At 34.8% G+C, this 11,966-nt stretch overlaps 1 protein-coding gene across 8 annotated transcripts in view; it reads left to right on the top strand.

Annotated features, from left to right (window-relative positions):
- Positions 1-10,955, top strand: part of ZNF644 (zinc finger protein 644) — a 111,538-nt gene extending 100,583 nt beyond the window's left edge. For 5 of the 8 annotated variants that reach the window (XM_014542617.1, XM_014542622.1, XM_014542599.1 and 2 more), the window contains 2 exons: positions 8,413-8,515; positions 9,274-10,955. In XM_014542617.1, coding sequence (XP_014398103.1) covers positions 8,413-8,515; positions 9,274-9,466 — 296 coding nt within the window. In that variant the 3' untranslated portion in view covers positions 9,467-10,955. Of the gene's footprint in view, positions 1-1,379; positions 1,440-1,984; positions 3,125-8,412; positions 8,516-9,273 lie in introns of those variants that run through there. The other 3 variants (XR_001362791.1, XR_001362793.1, XR_001362792.1) reach the window with 2 other exon arrangements.
- Positions 10,956-11,966: the final 1,011 nt, after the last annotated feature.

Genomic DNA, 11,966 nt, shown 5'->3' on the forward strand with positions numbered 1-11,966 from the left:
ATTTACCCTGCCTAACATATTCAGGTAATTCTAAACAAAAGTGATTTAAAGCAGATTTGTCATTATGTATTTAATATTTATGGCAATTTTAGATGTGTCTTAGAAAAATGTTTGATATTGATAAGTGCTCAATAAAACACCATGCAAGTCCAACCCACCTTGAGAATTTTTAAATATTTTTTCTTACTTGTCACCATAGAAGTAATACGTTTATTATCCTGACCAGTTAAGCAACTTGTAGCTTGGGTATGGTTAGCTTTTGGCTTCTGGCAAGCTAGAAAAACTAGTCTACCTCCAATTCTCTGTTTATAAAAATGTAGGATAAATAAAGTATCATATTTATGTTTAACTTTTCCCTTCACATCTTAAAAATACTTACTCAAAATATTCTTTTACTTGTCATTCCCTCTACTTTGAATTAACAGAAGCTTCTACAAATTGAATGTACTTTTTCTTCTCCCTGGGAGACCCTAGTTTAAATAAAGGTTTGCCTTCATTTGCTTTAATTTTCTCTGAACCAAGCATATGAGGCTGTTGCTACCCTTATTACAACCTCTTACTTTATAGGACAGGGGTGGGTAACCCCTGGCACACGTGCCAAACATGGCACGCCAATAACTTTTGCTGGCACGCGAAACCCTCTCTTATAATCTTCCATTTACAATTTTTTTCTTAATATCGACTTTTTTATTTTTCAGATAAGTTCAGTGTAGGTGCATCTTAGATAAATAAATAATTTTACATAACAAGTTATCTTAAAGACCATAGACATGGATTGACGAGAGAGGGGAAGAGCAATTTCTATGCCTCTGCCTTAACTCTCCCTGCCTTCCTAGATCCGACCAGTGTTTTGGTTTCATCCACATACGCTTGTGAATCTTTGTTCTCAGTGATGAATTTTGTTAAGTCTCGTAAATGGAGTAGCCTGACGGATGAAAGTAGTAGCTCGTGCATATCTCTGAAGGTCACGAAATATAAACCTGATGTAAAATCTCTGTCATCAGTGATGCAGCAGCAAAAGTCCCACTGATAATATCAAACGGAGTCATAAAGTTTTCTGTCGGACTATCAGTGTACATGTATACATTAAAAAATAAATGTATTTTTCATCATCATATACTGTGTTTTTGTCGCTCGAAACCTTAAGAGTCAAGTAGGCGTAACATGTTCTCAAAAAAATTAGGGTTGGCACACAGAAGAATTTTGAGTCAGAGATTTTGCTGGTTTTGGCATGCACTCACAAAAAGGATGCCCACCCTTGTTATAGGACAACCTCAAGCTATCTGTTTTTTCTAGACTAATATTGTTAAGCCATAAACCTCATAGTTAAGGCAAAGGAATTCTGCTTTTCAAATATTTTGTATTTCATTCCATTCCAGGTAAAATGTTAAACCATTCAGGATCTAATTTACTTTACCATGATTGCTCTTTGATTCTAGGTTAGTGATTTTATTTTATTTTATTTAGTTATTGAGAATGCAAACTCTAAAAATCAATGAAAGAAAATTAGGGTATTGAAAAATTTTTGGACAATGTCAAGGTAAAATAATGGCGAAAATATACTTCTGAGGTTACTAATTGTGTATCTATATATATGCCTAATTATGATTGGAAGGGAACATTGCTTTTCATAACAATAAACCAGATAAACTGCTTACTATGTACATTTTGGGAATATGACTGGTTTGATTATGGCAGTATATAGCTAGAAATAAAGAATTGATATTGGTAGTAGGGAAGTCTTTTACAATTTTAATGGACTACAGTGTGGAATTTAACAGTTGTTCTTAATAGTTGTTGGTTTTCCTCTATAAAATGCTGATTCTAGTACCCCTTCAGTTGGTGCCACCAACTGATTTGTTGCTTCGATTTTCCTCAAACATCTCTATTTGTAGGAGACATTTTTTTCCCCTATGAGGAATATGAAAAATATCATCTGGTTAATCTCTGGTGATGAAAATTACCTGATATGTGTGACATACAGGTGCTAGCCAAGGAATCTTCAAGTTGGGCAAAGAAACTTTTCTGTTGATCAGTTTAAAGTAAGTTTTATTCTGCTTGTTCAGAGGCAACATCACAAGTTGTTTATGGTGTTCAGAGATTGAGGTGTCTTGGATACAATATTTCTTTTGAAAACGAATTTCCTTTTCTTTTGTGACTTTGTAAATGTTGCATCAGTTATGCTTCATGCATTATTACATCTTCATCAGGTATATGTAATGTCTAGTTCATTTCCAATAAATACATTGCTATAGTTAACAAAAACAACAAAACGAGAAAAGAAGTGGAACTAAGGGCTGGCTGCCTTTCTCACTTAGGTTGGTGGATACACAGTATCCAAAATTGTCTACATAATTTGCCAGATCCAGTGAAAAGTGAAAATGTAGCACCCTGTGTTCAAAAATTAAGAATTTCAAGTCTGTGACAATAGAGCATTAAACGAAGTGTAGGACCCTATGTGCCGTACCCCACAAAATGTATCTTTTAGGCACTTTATGCAAAGACAAAAGCATATACTGAAGAAATAAGAATTTATCTTTTCAACAAATGGCTTTTCCTACCCCCATCCTTATGTTACACAAACTCACATGTTTCTTAAACCCCGCCCTCCCAAATCCGTGCTTCTTTTTTTCCCATGCTTCTTTTTCAGTTGAGGCTGAGAGAAAGAAAATGCTATTTGCACAGTCTTTTGTATATTTGGCACTTATGCACCTTGAATAATTAATGGCACCAAGTAGATTTGTTTATTTGTCCATATCACACCGTGTACCCCTTGGGGCTATACATCCTCTTTCCTCCTCACCACTGCCACTACCACCTCCACCAGCAGGTTATTAATGGTGGTGGAATGATGGCTTACCTATCTATGTCATTTTTATCCCTACTTTTTCCCTACATAATTTGCCAGATCCAGTGCAAAGTGAAAATGTAGCACCCTGTGTTCAAAAACTACTATTCATAGCTGCTGTTTCCTGCCCAGCTTATATAGGCTGATTAGATGAAGAAGAAATTTTCTTCTCTCAACTAGGGCTACTTTATGTCTCATATTTTAGATATATGTAATCTGACCGTTATATTAAGTTTCACTTTACCCCAGAGATGCCAACAGTTAGGAACAAAACAGATGAAATGGGAGCTTTTAACTAAGTGGACAGGGGAGGATGATTGCAAGTAAGAATATTCGGTGGTGAATATTAATTTAGTTATGATGTACTTTTTTACAACAGATGTTTTTAAAAAATGAATCCTCATTCTTTGAGGTCATTTGTGTAGTGAATTAAAAAGAAAATGAAATTTATTGAAACAGTTATCCTATATAATAAAAGCCTAATATTCTAAGAGTCCGGTCGACCGTTCAACCAATCAAAGCATAACGTGCTAATGATATGCTAAGGCCGCTCAACCGCTCGCTATGACTTGGACTGACCACCAGGGGGCAGACAGTCAACCAGTCGCTCTGACATGCACTAACTACCAGGGGGCAGACGCTCTGACCAGTAGGTTAGCTTGCTGTTGGGGTTCAGCCAATCGGGACTGAGTGAGACGGGCCGGACATGCCCTAGAGCAGTGGTCGGCAAACTGTGGCTCGCGAGCCACATGCGGCTCTTTGGCCCCTTGAGTGTGGCCATGAAGTTTCAATTGCACTGTACGTGCGTGCCCGCATGTGGTATTTTGTGGAAGAGCCATACTCAGGGGGCCGCAGTTTGCCAACCACTGCCCTAGAGCCCTCCTGCGGTCCCTCCCATGTCCCTCCCTGACCCCGATTGTGCACTGGTAGGGTCCCTCAGCCTGGCCTGTGCCCTCTCGCAATCCGGGACCCCTTGGGGGATGTTGGAGAGCTGGTTTTGGCCTGACGGTGGAACAACAGGTCACTATGATGCGCACTGACCACCAGGGGGCAGACGCTTAAAGCAGGAGCTTCCCCCTGGTGGTCAGTGCACTCCCACAGGGGAGCGCCACTCAGCCAGAAGCTGAGCTCCTGGCTGGCAAGCACAGCAGTGGTGGCAGGAGCCCCTCCCTCCTCCACGGCAGCGCTAAGGATGTCCGACTGCCTGACTGCGAGAGGGCGCAGGCCGGGCTGAGGGACCCACTCCACCCCCTGAGTGAGCAAATTTTGTGCACCAGGCCTCTAGTTGTACATAATGGGCAGAAAGGTGGAAAGGGCAAAAGGGCTTATTTAATAATGTAAAAAAAGCCCAAAGTAAATTCTTTTTCTTCTGTGTATAAAACTAAAATAATATCTCAGAAAACAGCCTTGAATTTGTATCTGTATTATTTATTGGTTTGCTTTTCACTGATCCAGTTTAATGCTTTAGACACATATGTTGTATTTTGTAGCATAGCAGTATAGTGTTTTTTTGAGGGTTTATAAGTCTGTTGTATTTCCCTCTCATTCTTATTGATCAAAATAGCTATTTACCACAAGGTATATCCTAAAACTTTTTGTATATGACTGTACAGCTCAATTCATTCTTCTTACAAGTAAAATATTTCCAGTAGCAGTTTAAATCCTTTATAAATCAGGAGGTAACTGCAATATATATATAAATATATATATATTGATTTCAGAGAGGAAGATATATAGAAACATTAATGATGAGAAAGAATCATTGATTGGCTGCCTCCTGCATGCCCTCTACTGAGAATCAAGCCAATAACCTGGGCATGTGCCCTGACCAGGGATCAAACCATGACCTCCTGGTTCATAGGTCAACGCTCAACCACTGACCTATATCAGCCAGGCTGCATTATTTTATTTTAATTTTAATTTTATTTTTTTACAGTCTTCTGGTTAAAATTGATCACTTAGACATTTTCTGCCATCCTGAATAGTAACCTTAGGAATGTTAGAGTGACTGAGTTTGTTCCTTTCTAAAGAAGCAGTTATACTCATGGAAAAGAAAATTAAGATTTTCTAAAACCAATCTAGTATTTTTTGTAAATTTCAAGTACAAAAACAATGTTAGATTTAAAATTCTTCAAGAGGAAAATGGCATGTATATGTGGCGGGGGGTGGGGGGAGTTTGACACTAACAAGTGCAAATAAAGGCTTTGTATAAAGTTATCTATTTGGCAGATTGTTAATGTACACAACTTTGTTAAACCTTTGGCTATTTATCACAAATATTGATGAGCCCTGTTATACTAAAACTAGTGTTAGTGATGTTCTTTTTTAAAAATGCTCTAGTGACTCCTGGTACACAGTCCAGAATGAAACTGCTTTTCGCTCTAGAGATAATAAAAATCTATTAAATTAGAACATTTGTGTTCTAGACATATTGGTACATATCTTTTTCATTTAATGGAACATACTGTGTAAATCAATCTTTTTCATATAGAGAATAACATGGTTGTTCCCTTTGTGTTCATATTAATAATATGTTAAATACTCAAATTTTTTACAGATTTTTCTAAATGGTTTTAGGCAGTATTGCAAGGGTAAAGGTTGAATATTGGTATTACAAAAAATTGTTCTTGCAAAATGTATTTATGTTTTACTTTCTAAATGACATTTCAAGGGGTAAGACATTTAAAAATGATAGTGGAGATATTAAGACACTGAAATATTTAAGTATAATTACCAGAGGTCCCAGGTTTTTAATATCTTTACTTTACAGACAAGTTTCCAAGAATTCTGAGTGTATGTGATTCTCTAAACTTACTTGGAACTCGATACTGGAGATAATCGTATACGGGTAGAGTTGTCCTGCTTTCCAAAGTCACAACACCTTCAGATATTAATTACTACAAAACCTGTGGTATGCTCATTGAAGTTTTAGAGCTGATCATTTATAAACAGCCTAAAATTCAGGGTTTTTAGAGTTTATATAACATCAAAAGTCAGAAATATTCTTTTTTCCTCTGTTAAAGTCAAGAAACATTTTTATACTTCAGAGTAAACCTATCCAGTTCCATTTTAAAAGTATCACAGCATCCGAATGTAACTTGAATACTTTGTAACTGATAAAACATTATTTTGCATACTTTCTCATCGCCCTGTGCCCTTCTCCCTCAATTTGTTTTACATACCTAGCATTACCATTCTGTGAACAATTTTTTAAAGGATTGCTATAATGTATTCTATTTCTATCCTACAGTAATTTATTTACATTTTAAAGGGAATTTGAATACAGTGGCAATTTTGACAACCAGCAAGCTCATCAAAGTAAGATTCTATCTGTAATCTCATGATATACCAAATACCTGCTCTGTTCTATGTAACAGAGACAGGGATTGTGTGTGGTTTACCTAACAAATAGGGGAAGAGTAGCTGACATCTAGCTTTTGAGTGTCCTAAAATCTTTACTTCTAGTGTATCCATTGCTTTAAAATTCATTTAAATTCAAATTGCTCACCAGTGCAACTAGGAAAAAGAAGGTGCTGATTACAAAGTACATAATACCTCACTCTCCCTACTAGTTGTGAAGAACCTAGCTTCTATACATAAGCTAGACTGATCAGTGAAGAATTTAAGTGTGACATTAGCAACATATTCACTTAAATGATGCAGAGGTGTTCTACATGAATGTTACCTACATTACATGCTGATAGAACAAATTTCCATTTATATGCTCTAAATGTCAGAGGTTAAATTACTGGGTTTTCTTTTATTTTTTACTTCAGAAGTATTTGTTGAGTTCATATTATGTGCCAGGCTCTTGACTGAGATAAGTAATGAGAACCTTACGATTTTTCTATTCCAGGTTTTTGTTGAAGCTTTGAATTAGCCATTCTTTAATACTTGCTTGACTTCCTGTATGTAATTCTTTACTTAAGAGATTCTTCTTCTGAGGATAAGCAGAGAGAGACTGTGGGCTCTAGATTTTACTTTTAAAGAGGCAGATGACAGGAAGCATAAACCAGTGGCTTGAATGAGATTTAGGCTTCTTGTGGTTTCTAATTTTCTATGACATTTTCCTTAGCACTGGCCACTTGACTACTGTAAGGAATTGTGTGTTTACTGGTTTTGTAATAATAGTGTCTGTTCTTTTGGAATCTGGACTTTGAACAACTCATTTTACGGAATAATTGAATAGCCAGTTCTTATTCTTTCTTACCTAGAATTTTTCCAGGGGATTTCACATGGTAGGTTAAGAGAAGAAAAGCCATTTGTGTAACACTTCTGTTACATTTGTTTCCCTCCCCCTTGGATCCCTAAATATAACTTTCTTACCTTCTCTTCCTGCTAATTGACCAGCAGATCCTGTAGTACTCTCATCCCTTTGTCTGTAGTTGTATTCAAAGACCAATAAAATATTATTTCCTGTCTATTCCTACCTCTAAAAATACCTTTTTCCTTTATTAAATTAGATTTTGTGGAATAACTGATTGAAGGAAAAGCAATAAAAATTTTTCAAGAACAATTAGCACTAAAATTTTGATCCGCTTTAATATAAAAATCTTGTTTTTTTCCTTTTAATTACATTTTTAAGTAGCTATGGAAGAAAACATAAAATGAAAGCATGTAAGGAATAGCTAGCATTAAACTTCTGGTCCATTTGCAAACTTACTTAAAAATGACAAGCTTTTTTTTTTTTTTTTTTTTTTTTTTTTTTTTTTTTTTTTTTTTTTTTTTTTTTTTTTTTTTTTTTTTTTTTTTTTTTTTTTTTTTTTTTTTTTTTTTTTTTTTTTTTTTTTATTTTTTTACCCTTTCAACGTAGGGTCATCATACAATTTTGAGCACTATTTATTATAATAGAATTCAAAGTGAATTACTCTAAAATTTTCATTGAAACTTATATTACATTGTTGATGTTCCCTTACTAAGTTTTTAAAGCTTGTAAGATCTTAATGAAGTAGTACAAACTTAAATAAAAAGTTATAATTTTCCTGGAAGTAAGGAAGATTTAACCAGATGTTAAAATGGATGTATGATCATCAGAGAAATACCATTATTGTAAAAATTGACCAACATAGTAACTTCAAGTTATTTAGTTACATTTTCTCATTTTGGTATAGTAAAGCATTATTTTAAAAAACAGTACAGGAAGAATGTATGTAGATAATGTTACTGCTATTAGAGAAACAGCTGCAAATTAGTGCATGCTTTAGGGCAGCGGTTCTCAATCTGTGGGTCGTGACCCCTTTGGCAGTCGAACGACCCTTTCACAGGGGTCACGACCTAAGACCATCCTGCACATCAGATATTTACATTATGATTCATAACAGTAGCAACATTACAGTTATGAAGTAGCAACAAAAATAATTTTATGGTTGGGTCACAACATGAGGAACTGTATTTAAAGGGCCAGAAGGTTGAGAACCACTGCTTTAGGGAATACAAAGAAATGCAGACATTTCTAACTTGATTTAGATGGTCTGACCTCTAGAAATACAAGTATATCTGTATGTGTATATTTATGTATATTTGGGAATATATAAAAAATGTCTTTCTCTTCTTTCCTTTTTTAGTCTTAGATTGTAAGCAAAAGAAATCAAGGTCAAGATCTGGAAGCAAGAAGAAAATGCTAACATTACCTCATGGTGCTGACGAGGTTTACATTCTCAGATGCAGGTACATGCTTATATTGCCAAATCTGCTTAGTTCAGATTTTGGATTGAGGTATATTAACTCTTTTATTCGGGGTTTTTAATTTGTAGCAGAGGTACATTCTCCACAAGTAAATTATAAATGAACTTTTGGAGACAAGCTTAAAATCTTAACTCAGTTCATAAATGCTGTAGTACTTCAATAACTAACAGATCAACTTTTTTATATTAGCCAAGAAGCTCTGTGATATGGTGAATTATAAAAGTAGCTTTTTTGTTGTTTTATTTATTTGCTTTGGTTTGATTTGATTTGATTTGATTTGATTTTTTAAAAATTGTCTTTAGTTTTGGGACACATTTAGTTTCTGCTTATTGGGAACATATACTTCTAAGTATAGCTATACAGTTATTCATATCTCCCTTCCATACTCACCGTTATGCAGTTTAAGGAATTCTGAATTGCGTAAGGGTCTTTTAAAAAGAAGATACATTTTGGAAATATAGTTGTTTTAAATATAGGTGTTAAGACCTTTAATTTTATCCTAATGATGTTCCCATTTATATAAATATTATTGGAGTTATTATAGCTGTTCAATACATGAATTGGCATCTTTGATATTGTATTAAGTCATTTTGACTTTATATGTATTCAGAAACGATTGTCAAGAACTCTCTCCAATATATGGTAAAGTTTATTTCTTATGTGTATTGATTTTTTAGGAATTGGTTTTAAATAAAGGGAATTGGTCAGGTTAAGACAACTGTCATTAACTTCTTCTGTAGGTTTTGTGGCCTAGTCTTTCGTGGACCATTGTCTGTTCAGGAAGACTGGATTAAGCACTTACAACGACACATTGTAAACGCTAACCTTCCCCGGACTGGAGCTGGCATGGTGGAAGTCACGTCACTGTTTAAAAAGCCTGCTTCCATTACAGAAACTTCATTTTCTCTACTAATGGCAGAAGCAGCTTCATAGAACAAGGAAACCTTTTAAATAGCAAATATGAATTGGGTGTAAATTTGAAATTTTTTGTCTTTTTTTTAAGCCACATTAAATTATCCATTTATAAATACTAAAGCAGGAAAAAGGGGAAAAGTGAATTATGGTGACATCAGAACAAATAGACTGCTTCAAACAGTAAGTGGTCTATATATTTTATATAGGACAGAAGATGTGTTTTCAACGTTTACTGGATTTTGTCAGTTAACTGTGTTCATTCAGTAAAAGATCAGTACATGTAAGCAGTCATTAATAAACTGTTGCACATGGATATTTAAAGACAGACTTATTGGAAAGTTATGTTTTCTGCAGTGTTACCAGAATCAAGGTTCTGTTTATTCCCCACAAGACTTGCATTGAAAAATAAGATATTATATTTTGTTTGTATGTAGTGTTTTGTATAATACCTGGAACCGCTAACTAAATTTACTCAACTTAGGGCATTAAATATCATGTACTTCATAGATTGAGACTGTTCACTCATATAGGGCAGAGTACTATTCTATCTAAATGTGTAAGTGTTTTTTTAAAATCACATGGAATGGTTTTTTTTATACTAAAAAGTGGAGGGAGATTTGTTTAAACAAGTATTTCTAAAAGAAATATGTACATAGTCCTGGAAATTATTTGTGGTAAGGAAATATTCTTTACTCCAGTTGCATTTCTCAGACAATAAAGTGGTGCATCCATGCTACCTCCTACTTTGTCAACAAAGATGCTATTTACCCTTTACATTTTTTGTATCATAATAGATTTTAAAATCTAATGTTCTTTATTGCAAGGCATCCTTTTGTTAACAGATTTGTTTCTTTTTAATGTTTTACCTAAAATTTGACATGCTTACAGGACAGGTTTGCCTCTTTATTTAACATTGTAGAAATGTAATTAATAAATGATGCTCACTACACAATTTAGAATAGGCTTTCTCATTTATATTCTCTTCCAAAATTGATCAGTAGCAAAACTTAATATACCAATTGAAATATTTCTACATATGATGAGAATGTTTACAATTTAAATTTTAGAACTTGTTTTGGATGTGATTATATGTACGAAAATCGTGTAACACTATGCTATGCTAAGAACCGACATAACGGAATTACTGAAATAAATGTGCTGTGAGGAATGGAAAATATGGTGCAGATGTCTTGGTCATGAAATTGTGATTCTTCCTTTCAACTTTTCCAAAAACAAATTAGTTCTTTTAATCTGAAGTCAGATTCCTTTACAAATGACAGTTTTTATATGCAAGCACCATTTCATTTTATTTCACGTAGTATGGCTAATACTATAGTTGAAACAAGGATATGCATTGATACTTTTCTTTGTATGTAAATAAAGTTTAAAACATTAAATAAGGAGTATTTTGGTAGAGTATATACATACCTCACTGCCAGTGAAATTGCTTTCCTATGGTATATCTCCTTACCAGAAAAATCTCTAAATAAAAAAAGACTTAAAATTATAATGTGTATAGTGTGAAGCATTTCTTATTATAATCACTGGTGGGAATAGCCCACTTGAGGTTGTGTTTCATTTGATTTAAATTGTTTCTACTTAGCAGGTTACTTTATTCACATACCTTAATAATATGTGAAATTAGGAAGTTGGACTAACTGGATCATTCAAGGGTCTCTTGATCCTTGGGGTGTACTAGATAAGGGAAAAGTACTTGTAATTTATTTTCATTTTTCAAAAATGCCTAATAGAAACTGTATTTTTTCTTACAAAGATGAGACTAAAACATCAAATTGCTTTTGACTAAAAATATACTAAATCTGTGTATACTAGTTGTCTCTTATTGAGCAAGTTTCATTGATATATATGAATATATTTATTTACTTATTTAACTGGAAACATACTACATGGCAAGTAGAGTTCAGAAGTTTATAAAAAAGATTCCTGGCCTGGTTGGTTGCTTAGTGGTTAGAGCATCGGCCCTTAGACAGAAGGGTCTTAGGTTTGTTCACCAGTCAAGGGCAAGTACCTTGGTTGCTGGTTCGCTCCCCGACCCTGGTCCGGGCACATGCAGGAGGCAACCATATTTTCCTGTGAGGATTTAAAAAGAAGATTCCTGTGGCAAGACTAGCAGTTATGAGAATCCCTTTTAACTCTAATATTTATATGATTTTATCTTTTTTTAAGTATGTTTTTATTGATTTGAGAGAGTCAAGGAGAGGGACAAACTTTGATCAGCTGCCTCCTGCACACCCCCTACTGGGGATTGAGCCCACAGCCAGAGTAAGTGCCCTGACCTGGAGTCAGTCCTCAACCTCTCAGTGTTGGGGATGAAGCCCAGGTAACAACTGATCCACACCAGCCGGGTTAAGGAAATATTTTATTTATGGCAAGATGTAGACATTGCCAGCATTCCCAGAAATCTTTATGTTCTCCACCCCAATTGAATTCTCTCCCTCCTGCCGGAGACCAGTTCCAGCATGACAGCAGGGCTGCATCTGGGAATGGCTGAAGGCAT

Source organism: Myotis brandtii, unplaced genomic scaffold, assembly GCF_000412655.1.
Source record: "Myotis brandtii unplaced genomic scaffold, ASM41265v1 scaffold1083, whole genome shotgun sequence".
In the NCBI taxonomy this organism is placed as follows: Eukaryota; Metazoa; Chordata; class Mammalia; order Chiroptera; family Vespertilionidae; genus Myotis; species Myotis brandtii.